The sequence below is a fragment of the Hetaerina americana genome, unplaced genomic scaffold, assembly GCF_022747635.1.
Source record: "Hetaerina americana unplaced genomic scaffold, ioHetAmer1.1.p SCAF_17, whole genome shotgun sequence".
NCBI lineage: Eukaryota > Metazoa > Arthropoda > Insecta > Odonata > Calopterygidae > Hetaerina > Hetaerina americana.
The window spans coordinates 11,058,310-11,071,516 of record NW_027286730.1 but is presented as its reverse complement, the minus strand read 5'-3'; the positions used below and the strand labels follow the sequence as shown (position 1 = coordinate 11,071,516).

Genomic DNA, 13,207 nt, shown 5'->3' with positions numbered 1-13,207 from the left:
CCAAATGGAAAATTTGTTGTGATTCTATTTGAATTTGCTACAAATTCAATTTTTGATTTTTCCACTGTATATTGATATCTTTAGCATTGATTTAAAATTTTCCAAAAGTAAATCATGATATCTAGGGTGATTTCCATTCTTAGGAAATTGAATATTACTTTTAGAATGTGTGGTAAAAATATAGTGGGGAACCTTGATTAAGGCCCAGTTTTGTTGTGTCTCCTTAAAGCCAATCATTTGTGAAAATGGCAATTAACAATAAGGTTACCGACAGGTCAAATTTTATAGATTGAGGTTGCTTATCAGTGAAAGTGAGTATCCCAACCATAGTACCCGAATCTTTGAGTAAACAAGCACTTCAATGGTCATTTTGGACTTAGCTGGAACTTTTATAAACTGATTGTTAGCTTTAAGAAGAGATTAATGAGTTTCGATTTCCAGTTTAATGAAACATTAATCAAAACCAGATCTAATATAGTTAGGCATAATATGAATGTCAATATTATACATGTCATAATTAAGCAATAAGTAAGAAGTAATTTAAAACTAAACCTACTCTATTAATATTTGTAATATATTATGTCAAAGGATATTTTTTACCCATAAATAATGATATTTTTGATTTATGTGCATTTATTGGCTTGAGTAGATCAAATGAAGATCATTCAAGCTGACCAAATGAAAATGGTGAGAGGAAATGGGATGCTAGAGAAGATGATAAAAGGAAGAATGTTGGGAAAAAAAAAGTAGAGGAAAAAGTTGGTATTAAGGATGGAATTAAGGGAGGCAGAAAGCATAGAGAGCTTAAGAATAAGTTCTTTGTTACATGAAGTATGGAGTTAAAGAATATTTTGTCTCATTTCAGTTAGGAATTAGGAGTGTATTAGATTGTAGTACCAAGGCCAATCAAAAACCTACCCCACCACAGTATAATATTCCATCTAATTAAAGTTATGTTATAAGCAGAAGTATATGCTTCAATGGGATCCACCAGGTCACAGACCCAGTGGAAGACCCAAGACCTTCCACCTGGTGGAAGACCTGAGAAAACTTCATCAACCTACATTAGAGTTTATACATTTTTAGATCAAGTATTGAGATAATTTTTTTCTGAGTTTAATGTGATTAGCTTTATCTTTCCTGTGTATCCATCAAAAGTGTACAGAGAGATATACAGCTATCATCAGGTGAAAGAGCAGGACCATAAATATTAAAATTTTGCTAAAATTGACTTTGTTGTTTTGTTTTGAGTGTAGAATTTTTACAAGAATGCAAATAAATGAAAGGGAGTAAATTTAGGAGGTTCAACTCTCATGAAATGCCCTTATACAGGATGCGGCAACATAACTTCCTTTTTTAAAGGGATTTACCTTCATGAAAAATGAAGTTATGTTGCTGTACCCTGTTTTATAAAGTTTTGATGAAAATAGCATATATTTCATGAGGCACAAAATCATTCAATCTAATAAAATTAGGCACTTAAGCAAAAGTAACTGAAAGATAATCAATGTGCTTATTAATGAATGCTTTCTGTAATTCAGTTTATTATGAAGCAAAGAAATCTCACCTTTTAATCAGCCCCACAGGATAGTGTCAGCAATTTTCTAGGTATACTCAGATCATTGTCTCTATTATTTCTGGGGATAAACCCTGTTCATTGTGGGGCATAGACCAATCTCAGCCCTTCACTTCCCCAGACTCATGAAGGACAATGCTTCCTTGGTGTGACGTTGTCGAGGCATTGGAGTTCGATGTCGCAGCTGGAGCACTGCCGGTCGACTGTGTCCTCTCCATGCAAGCTGCAGGCCTCCCATGACCTTTTGCACTTTGCATCACTAAGAGGGACTCTACTGAAGTTGACCCGGTAAATGTTGCGGATGCTGGAACTGATGGATGGACGTCTCGCAACCTGATTTTATTGCATTGGATATGAAGGTTGGTGACTATTAAAAGCTGCAAACTGTTAAATAATGGATTCACAACTGCCTGTATATGATATAATAATGAAAGCTTAAAATATCAATGTCACCAAATTTGTCATCTCAGAGGCCATCTGTGAGTTTAAAGAGTTTACAGTAATCCCTTATTAACTCTACACCAAAAACAAAAATTGATTTTAGAAGTTCATAAAAAATTGAATTGAATGTATGTACTGTTTTGAGAGAAATGTGCTCTAATGTATTATAAACACAGAGATAAACATGGGCAATAAAGAAATGCTATAATTTTTACTCCTTTGTGAGCACAACATCAGCAATGTAAAAATATATTAATAGGTACATCAATATAAATGATCAAGGATAAATATTGGTAATTATTTTGCAAAATTCTATGTGTAGAGATTGTATTATATTAATATTTGATAGTAATCATTTAAAATTGGTGAGAGTATTGAATAAAAAATTGAATTATGACTGTGAGTGAGTGCATAAAACTTTGATCGTATAATTGTGGTCTTAAAATGGATTATTGATTCCTTTGTTAATAATCCATTATGATAATACTTAGGTAGGTACCTACATACAGAACTCATTAATGCTGAAAGAAAAATCTGTAAAACTGATTTTTGGTCATTGAAAATAATCAAGGTGATGCCATGGTGTATAAAAGCATTAAGAAACACACAGGTCAAGCACTCTTTTATCTACCACCTGGTTAAAACTGCAAAGTTAAAAATGTTTACATAATTTGATAATGAAGCAAAATAGAGTTGTTTCATTGTACACAAAAATCGTGACTCAGTGTGGGAAGGAAATAATTTTTCTGCTCTATTGTTACTAGTTTTTGTTTTATAGTGTTTTTATTGAAGCTACTTTATAATTACAATAAAAATATTTTTCAAATGCAAAGTATGTAGGTAAGTATGTATTAATTATGTTTCACAGGTATTTTTTAGTGAAGGATGCTTGATCTGTGCAATAGATTCATTCAGGAGGGATGGTTATTAAACAACTTTGGCTACGAGGAGGGAAAAATTAATTACCATTACAAGACGAAAACATGCGATAAAAACTTTATGAAGAGCACAAATATGTGCGGACAGAACTTGTACAAAGACACAAATATTCAATGTAAAGGTATACCTATTTAAAAGATCCATACCTACTTAATAAAATAGGTGTAACACAAATACCATTCAAAGATAATCAAAGGTATCTATAAAGCATATCAAAAAATCAGTTAGAAGAGTAATAACTTTGTGTTTGCATGCAATTAGGTACTGGTTTAAAAGCCAGTAAAACTTAAAAATTACAAAGAATGGTGATATCCTTAAATATTCAGGAGCAAAGCTAACGTAACAAGTACATACAGACAAGTAGCACTGCATCAGATGTATGATCAATTCAATATATTTATTCTGAAAATTTAACAAATGAATTCTTTAGTATAGGTCTTTATTTTTGGTGAGTTTCCATACTAATTATTCTACCTCAGGTTCTGGTTAGGTAATTGTTCAAGTATCCTAAAAAATAATAGTATGCTATTATATTGAGATATTAAGGTCATCTAGCAATTAATATGAATTACCAATAGAATGATGGCATTACAATATAAATGAATGAGACTACATGTTTATTTGAATATATTTGTTTTTAATAGATAGAATTGAATATTTAATAATTACAAAAAACTATATGCTTGTATTGAAGATTTAAATCATTTGAAAAATATAGTCCATTCTATATGTGAAGCATTTTTGCTATTCTAGATTCCAAGGTAGTTAGCTACCTAGCTATGAATTATTGGTAATAGCTACAAATTTGGCAATGAAATTTATGTATAATTTTGAAAATAAGTAAAAATATGCTTTATTGGTGCTATTTAATGTTTTATGATCACTAAAAACAGACATTTGGAATGGCATCGTGAGTGTCTGTAAAATAATGAATTGAAAAATGTCAATAGGTACCTACTGCTACATTTGTGCATATATGTATCTAAGATTATTACTGCAAGAAAATTAGTTGCAAAACAAATTCAACAAAAATAAAACTTATGTCAATACCGAGTAACTTGACCTGCAATAGGGAAGTATTTGCTTTTATGCATCTAAAAATAATGGTAAAAAATTCAAAGTATTTCTGAAACACAATGCTAGCAAATTTTAAAAAGTAAAATTATTTATCCTATTTTTGATTTTTAATGCCAAAGCTTCCTTTGAACAAATCGTAAAACTTGAAGATTTAGGAAAATCTACTCTTTAAACAAGGCAGCGATATTTCTCATGCACATAATTTTACTCCCGAGATTTTATAACCATGAGGCATACATATTGCTCACTATACTCTTTAGATAAATGAAGCTTATAGCTTGTTCTGGCCTCAAGAATGGCTTAATGAAAAGTATTAATTATACTTATTATAATATGAAAAATATTGGATAAACAAAACTTTAAAAAATTTATCAATAGGTAATGAGACTTTGTTCAGTTCACAATTGAAGTTTTGATGGTTAGTGTTTAATTTGGTGGTAATAATTCTTATTTATTTTCATGTGAGAGCTAATCTTGTGATTTGAGATATTTATGGTTAATGGTAAATGCAATTAAATTTACAATTCATATTCTGTTGTGCTCTAATAAATGTTCATTTAAGATTTTATAATATAATTATTTATTAAATTAGTTATATTTTAGTTGATTTAATAGGTTTTTGTTGAGTAAATAGGTTGTTAATGAGTTGTTGGGTAAATATGTTTGATACCATATATTTGGTGCAGATACAGAGAATGGTGAAGAAAGAATACAAATGCAGAATGATTAAGCAAAATCTCTACATGATGTGCTTGGAATTGAAACATTTCTGTTGAACGTACAGGAATTTATACAAAAAATTTGATATTCTAAAAAAAATTCTTGTTAATCCCATAATTTCCATACATTTATTCCCCACAGGGTAGAGATTTTGCCATGTAATATATAGGCATGTTAGGTTTGATAGTATATTAAAATGTATTACCTGAGGAAAGAAGTGATATAATCCTCTGCACTCAATATTTATTCATCAGTAATACTTAGGTCATATTTTGTAAATCTGTAAGTAAATCTCAGTTCATACTAAAATAAAAGCCAATGCACTTAGAGTTCAAATATCAGCTTCCCATAATAGGAAATGTCATTATTATTCACTCAATGTCATTTGAAAAATTGTGTCTAAAAGAATTTTTCATTGAATGAGAGCTATATGTCTTCTAGGTATGTTACGAAGCATGTATCAGAAGTACTTGTGTTTTTCTTTGTTGATATCTTACTGGTTCCCATTAAATTGGAGTTGTGATTCTATAAAATAGCTACATCTAGATAAAGGAAGAGATTCTAAACAAATGGCAATTGAATACTGGAAAGATAGTCTAGGTTTAAAGTACAGCAAATTGTAACCCTTAGGCTAACTTAGCCTGAACTGCTAAAAGGCATACATTCCATTACCATTGGTAATGAATTGAATATTTTGTTTTTTTGGTAACAATTTGTTCAAAATGAAAGGTTTTATCTGAAAGCAGCTGAACTCATTGAAATTTGAATACATATCTTAGTAAAACTATAGCTGTCATTTAATGAATAACTGATCGAAGCACTTTTCCACTTGATAAATATTTTTTTATAACTGGGTTTCGATGTATTACATCATCATCAGGTAATACAATGAAACCCGGTTGTAAAATAAAAAAAATTATCAAGTGGAAAAGAGCTTTGATCAGTTATTCATTATGTGTGACTTCCACCATATCACTCCTGAAGCTACTCAATTTGTTATTTAATGGTTAACACTAAAATTTTGACAGGATATTTTAAGGTCTTTTTGCATTTCACAGAGAAAATATTATTAATGATAGGAGACTATTCAAGACAGGTTTTGGATGAACACACATACTCATTACTGCTATATTTCTGAGCCTCACTTAGCATGACAGCCTTTGATAAACCCTTCTTTAATTCTGAATACTTTCTACATCCCTTCATTCTGTCTAACTTGCCTAACCTTTTCCTCCCCCTACCTCACTTTCCAAACAATTCCTCTCCATCACAGTTCTCAATATTTCAATACCCAGCGAACTGCTATGTATTCACTTCTCTTGCCTCACTTGTATTTCTCTGAAATTTGGAACTCTTCTTTCTTACCATATCAGTATTTTTACATTTATTGTCCTATCTTTCCATGCAGGTAAACTGTTCTACCAGCTAATTTTTTCCTTCAAATTTTAATGTTTAACTTAGCCTTCATATTTCATGAGAATCTTGTTACATTTGCCTTATTCACATTAATTCTCATCCCATATCATAGCATCAATTTTCTAGTGTGCTCAGTAGTGATTGCAACCTTTGGTTGGCCAGCTTACTCACTTGATCATCCACAAATTTTACTGATTCCATGAAAGCCTCACCTAATTTTCATTCCCATGCCCAACTCTTCCAATGATTCCTTTATCATTTTCTCCATGTATACCTCCATTGAAAAGCATGGGTGATGAGTTCTATCTTACCCCCTGACCAACACTCTCCATCCTGACTACATCTGCCATCAGCCGTCTGAGACAAGTCCAGGTTGTAGATAATTCACCACGACCAATATACCTCTATAGGAAGGGGCTATCTAGTCTCAATATCCCCAAAATAAAGGTATTTATACTTGTTATTATCCTCCAAAAATTTAATTTTTTACCCAATTTACTCTGTCAAATACCTCCTCAGAATCCAAACTCTAAGATCAATTAGATATACCTACATATTCTGATTTCATATTCAGACATATTTCATTTTTTATACAATTCATCATATGGTGCGTTCACAAGTTGCCACAGTAATCAACTCCCTGATGAACTTGTTTGTAAACACTTTACTGGAAATATGATAATTGCATGTATGATATGAGAGACATATAATTGGAGTGTTATTAGAGGATGGAAGTTGTAAGCTTTCCCATTATATCATGATAATATTCTACACATCATAGCTGTGGGATCTTTTCCATTCAAGTTATTGGTAAGTCTTCACTTCTATTACCATGCACTTCAATAAACTATTCAAACTCAATAATGATTAATGACATAAAAACAAAAATATTTGGAGCTGTAATACATTCACATTTACTGCACTAGTCTTGTCTGACTTTTGCTTCCACAGCTTAACATGAATATCATAAGAAAAAATGCAAAATGATCATTCAGGATAGAGCAATTCACTCATTTACCACCTTTTCATGTAAAAAAAACCTGTCATAATGTATAATTTGTCTGTATTTGGGTATTCACGATGAAAGGTTTTTAGCTGTAATTCCTGTAATAAGCTGTCTATTTTTGTCAAATATCATTCCTCACATCATTTGACTCAGGCAGATCATTGTGAAATGTGCTTATTGTTAAACATTAAAATAAAGGACAGCATTTTACTCAATTCCTATAAGACAAACAGCTCAGTAATTGATGCCCTGACTCTTCCAATTTTCTCAAATAAGGAGTGTAAGAGGTATAGATAGCTTAACTGGTCAAAGCACTCGGCCAGGCATCAAGGGATCCAGGTTCAAATCTTGGTCAAGGTGAATGATTTTTAAACTCTGAAATTGTTGCATTACAATGAGCACTTAGGGGATGACTCCATTAAAGGTCACTATCACAGCATCTCCAGCAGTTTCTTAGAATTTGTTATCAAGAATAATTTATGAACAAAGTACATCATTAGGTATCGATCTCAGAGATTACTGTGATGCTAAATTCAACACTTGTGCAATGTGTCATTATTTGTGAAAGGTACTCCATGTCAAGAGAGATAAATGCTTGTAAAACATGACTTAGACTCCAATGAACACAGTAAATGTATAGTGTTGCAGTTTGAACGTTTAAGTTATGGGAAATTCAGTACCTAAGTAGGTACGTATATATAATAAGTAAATAACTACTGATATCCTTTGACAGAACAAAACAATTAATTTCTGAGGATGCTAAGAGAAAGATACTAAATAGCTTTTTCACCATTGGTCTTTTTTATCACAATTTTGCATGACTTTTACTTACTGACATTTAAAAAAATATTTAGACCAGAATTTAAAGAAAACATAATTCACATAGTGACCTTTTTTACTACAACTGGATGCAAAATATGAACTCCTGAGCTCTTATGAATACACTAAAAACATTATTATTATGTAATATACCGGTTAAGGAAGATTTTGGATGGACACAACTGCCAAATACATATTTTGTGACTCCTAACAAAAACAATCCAGCGACCTATTCCACATCAAGTCCCTCTTCATCTCATTGTACTTCCTTCCTCCCTTCATCCTGTTCAACATCCCTATCCTGTTCCTGCCTATCTTGTCTCACCCACTGCTGGGTATGAAACACGGCTGATTGGGTCAAGTCCAGTAGTTGCCAGGACTCATATCCTCTATACTGTCCATCATTATATTCTTGGGAATGATAATTGAGGTGGTTTCCTATTGCCTTCCTCAATATTGTTTTTAATGTGACACCATCACTCAATGGCTGCCCCACTGGGGTCAGATGCCTTTGCAGCCGCCTCACTAGGGAACAGACGCTGCATGGGCAGCCTTTCGTCTGGCTCCTAACCTTTGATCTATCTGGCATGGGTGACCCTACCAGGAGCAATTATCATTGCTCCCACCAGCACAGCTCTAGGGGTCATCGGAATGAACAGGCCCTTCCACCATGCCAAGGTGGTAGTCCATGGCTCAAAACACACATATCTATTTTCTGGGAGACTCTAGACGCATTTTATCCTGGAAAATTTGAAACCTTGAGTGCAGGGGAAAGAATCAAATAAGGAAGACAAGAAAATGGACAGGCACCCACCTGTATGGGACATGCACGTGCTGTGTGAATAGAGGCAGCCTGTGAGATGGAGGTGGAGTGGGGGGAGGGAGAGTGGGAGGGGAGGATGAGCCTATCGAATGCACCTCTTCTATTCGCTCCAACTCGCTAGCAATCGCCGCAGCTCCTGCAGAATTCTGCTTGAAGAGCCTGCCCCTTGTCTCGCCCCCTGTGCCACTGCCTCCTGAACCACCACCCCCTGGGTCGTCCCCTCTGTCCAGACTGAACTGCCTCTTGAGCAGGCGGCAGCCAGGAGTCTGGTTCCCTGGCCTGAGCAGCAGCATAGCAGATGCCGCCCCTGCGACTGATGAAGTGCTGCCCCCATGTCCACTGGACCCCTCGCCTGGAGGAAGGCAGCGGTAGTGGTTGTACGGAAGGCTCAGGTCTCCGTCCCCAAGGATACGGGAGGTGATGGAGCGAGGGGGTTTGCCGAAAGTTGCTCCAGTGAGGGCAGCTGAGTCCAGCGGAGAGGTGGATGTGGGAGGTGGGCTTGACTGCTTGCCATTTGCTATTACCAGTTTATCTAGATCTTCTTCAATGTCTGTCTCAGAACAGACTATTATTTCCTCTTCCAATTGTGTGACAGGTTTCCCTGTCCTTAAAGCCAAGGAAGGAAAAATATTGGTGAAACATTCATCACAATAAATTACGAAAAATTCCTTTATCAAGTTAGAGTATATGATGGCTTCATTGAATGGATTATTTCACTGAAACTTTGAAAAATTTCATACTATCATTTACCATTCCTATTAAGAGTAAGCCAATAAGACAAGGTTCCCTTTATCATTAGTGAGTATATGCATACTTCACATTTAGAGCAGCACCCTGAGTAGTTAACTAAAACATTTTATAAATGAAGTGATAGAGATTTTTTGGCTGGAAGACTCCCATTAGAATGCATTAATGGCCATGAAAGTAATATTGTAAACAAAGTAATTCATATTCTACCACTTAGGGATGCTGCTTACTTATATGTATTTTAATTAATGTAGTAAGTATTGATATACACTGGCAAACTCACCGAGACACTGGAGATGATGGTGGAGTTGGAAGGGGTTTGTCAAAACCTTCCTTGCCCTGAAGCCAAAATGTTGGCATTAATCCTTTACCCTTGACCTCTGTCTCTCCTCGATATTCTATCTTGTAGCCACCAACTTCATCTAATTTTAATTTTGTGGCCTCTGATAAGTGGATTCTCCAAGGAGCACCTGTTTTAATGGAAAATATATCATTAGTTAGATATTGTTCAAAATAATCCACTTCTTTTAAAATAAACTACAGTGTCTTTGTTTGCCTGAACTCAAATACGTTCATTTTGTGAAAGGCGTGAATTGAAATGTTGATAATCTAAAAACTGTAGTGAAACAATGACTGGAGAAAACTTTATATCACTATGGCTTCTAAATATATGAGGGTGGTCCCAGAAGTATCCGACTCAACAAAAAAAAAACAAATATTTTGGTAAAAAATGTATTTATTTTTCAACGTAATTTTCTTTCTGCTTTAAACAGTTTTCCCAGCAATGTTCAATTAATTCGATACCCTTTTATAATAAGAACTGTCTTGCTCCTCAAAATAGCCATTAACTGCCAGTATCACTTCTTCACGGTTGGAAAATCTTTGACCACCAAGCCATTTTTTCGTGTTTAATAATCAAGAAAATAATCCAAGGGGGCTGAATCTAGCAAATAGGATGCATGAGGTAGCAATTCAAACTTTAATTCATGAATTTTAGCCATTGAAATAAAGGGTTTGTGAGCTGGTGATAAAACAACACTTTCTTCTTAGCCAAATGCGGCTGCTATTGCTGGATTTATTCGCTCAAACATTGCAATAAGTTTGCATAATACTCACCATTGATCGTCAAGATAGTCGATGAAAATTATCCCACGTACATCCTAAAAAACCGACGCCATGACTTTGCCTGCAGATGAACTGGTCTTTGCCTTTTTTGGAGACAATTCTCCCTATTGAATCTATTCTTTCCATAGTTATTTTGTCTTGGGTGTGAAGTAATGGTCCCATGTTTCATCTATGGTAATGAAATGGCAAAAAAATTCTGCTTTGTTGCTATGAAGCTTAGCTAAGCACTCAATTGAAACATCTTCATGACACTGGTTTTGCTCAAATGTGAGCAAACAGGGCACTCATCTTGCACACAGCTTTCTCATGTCGGAATTTTCAGTTAACATACGATATACTGCACTTTTTAAAATGCCTACTATGTCTGCTAGCTCAGGAACTTTCATTTGACGATCATTCAGTATCATCCTTTGTGGATTTTCTTTACCGTTTCTGGAGTTGTCACCTCATTTGGTTGACCAATGCGATGCTTGTCTTGACAGCTTGTACGGCCTTGTTTAAACCCTGCTACCTAATTATTTACTGTTTCAAACAAAAGAGCAGACTCACCTTGAGTTGAATCCAGTTCAACTTTTATATTCGTTTGGCTGAGGCCTTTCAAATAGAAGTATTGTATCACAAAACAATGACCAATTTTTTCCATGTTCACAAATTCACTGAAAACGCTCGCTATTGATGGCTGCCAATGAAAATACTAAACAATGTAGCATCTTCAAACTTGAAACATATAGTATGCTTTATAGATTGTATGCTTTCTAATACAGTGATATTTTTCAAACAACTATCGCCATCTCTAGGTCAGGCCAGGTACTTCTGGGCCTTCCCATGTATGATGGCCTCATTTGATGGGCTTAATTCATTCAGAAGTATCCCCTCAGCACCAAATGTACAGCTAGGCAAACTCCCCAGTGAAAGCTAAAGCATTAATACCTGTGACTGCAAAATTGTGGTATTTATTAAAAATGTGTGCAAGCCTAAACCTTGGCCTGCTCAGACATGAATTATTTTTTAAATCTAGTCTTACAACCAGTTCTACTTTGATATGTATAGGGTGATACCTTTATAGGCAATCAATAGTAACACATTTTTATTCTCTTTAGTAGAATGGCAACCAAAGAAGTAGAGCATAGGTATATGTCCTAATAGCAGAGTCTTGGATTGATTCCCAATAACTTTGGGCACACACCCAAGCTGTGCAATTTCTTGATAACCAGACGTTCTTGAGAAACAACTGCAGATGTCCTGAGAGAAGCAGTTGGCCCCTCAACCAGGTGTTTGAATTTGAAAGATTCCCATAAATATTTTCCCAATTTGAAATAAAAAATATAGCAAATGTGTTGCTCTCTGAGATACTTAATTGTTTAACTAATTGAAAATGGTGACATTACCAAAATGAGTTCACCCAAGTCTATTTAGCTCATTGAATAACTGTTTTGTTGAATAGGACAATTGTTAGAACAAATTTAAAAATCCCCACCACACAGTATGACCACAATTCATTCCTGGTTCATTAGTACATAATCCATAGTAAAATATTAAACACATAATAAAAAGTTTGGTTTATATTTCAGCGGACCTCATAAGTAGTAGCGATTTTTTATTGTAGCTATCTATACATGTGTTTAATGAGTACTAATTTTCTTATAATTTTTTGTATAAGATGACAAAATAAAGTTTTTCCCATTTGAAACAACCTATGTAACTGGTAGTTATTCATCAGCATGATTGAATAACATGATCAATTCATCACACATTGTATTATATGGTCCCATGATTGAATAAAATGATCTCCTTAACAGCATTTATATAATAGAGGGAGATATATTCTTGTAACATTACAGTGTCTTCCCAGATCTGGTGGATCTGGAAAATTTATCTGGTTGGACCATGAAATTTAAAAAGATATTAATTACAAGCAAAAACATGAATGATTACCGCCAGTATACAATTTAATGCACATCAGCATTGTAATGCAAGACTTGAAACCTTTTTTTATATGTTAAAAATGAGTTAGCAGTTTATTTATCTATTCTCTGCAAATATTTTTACTTTAAGAAAGGCAAATGTATGAAAAACCTTGGAAAAATCCCAGACTCTCCCCAAAGGAATATATATATGCTTATATTTCACATAGATTATTGTCTAAATATATTGAAAAACAATATTTTTCAAGTGAAAAACAAACATGAGAATATAAGGGAAAAATTTAGCCTAACCTGTGGATTCCATTCTGGATGCTGTGTTGACAGTATCCCCGAAAAGACAGTACCTGGGCATAGTTAATCCAACTACTCCAGCACAACATGGGCCTATGTAAAATATTAAATATAATTATTAACATGACTCTCAAGGAGATGGGTTCTGCATATTATATGTAGAGAGGGGTGGGAAGGAAAGAAGAATCTAAATGGTTTTAGAAGAGCAGGATGAACCAGAGTTTGGAAAATCAATGGTGAAAAGTGAAACAAAAACCTAAAGAATAGGGGGCTGCATTCCTGCCTCAAAAACAAAAAAATTG

The 13,207-nt window shown here is 34.1% G+C and overlaps 1 protein-coding gene across 1 annotated transcript in view; it reads right to left on the bottom strand.

Annotated features, from left to right (window-relative positions):
• The window catches only part of LOC139687167 (uncharacterized), a 244,143-nt gene that overhangs the window by 2,357 nt on the left and 228,579 nt on the right, over positions 1 to 13,207 (bottom strand). Inside the window, exons 19-22 of the mRNA XM_071584299.1 lie at positions 12,906 to 12,998; positions 9,848 to 10,034; positions 8,809 to 9,423; positions 1,568 to 1,909 (exon numbers count right to left, since the gene is read on the bottom strand). Coding sequence (XP_071440400.1) covers positions 1,678 to 1,909; positions 8,809 to 9,423; positions 9,848 to 10,034; positions 12,906 to 12,998 — 1,127 coding nt within the window. The 3' untranslated portion in view covers positions 1,568 to 1,677. The remainder of the gene's footprint in view (positions 1 to 1,567; positions 1,910 to 8,808; positions 9,424 to 9,847; positions 10,035 to 12,905; positions 12,999 to 13,207) is intronic.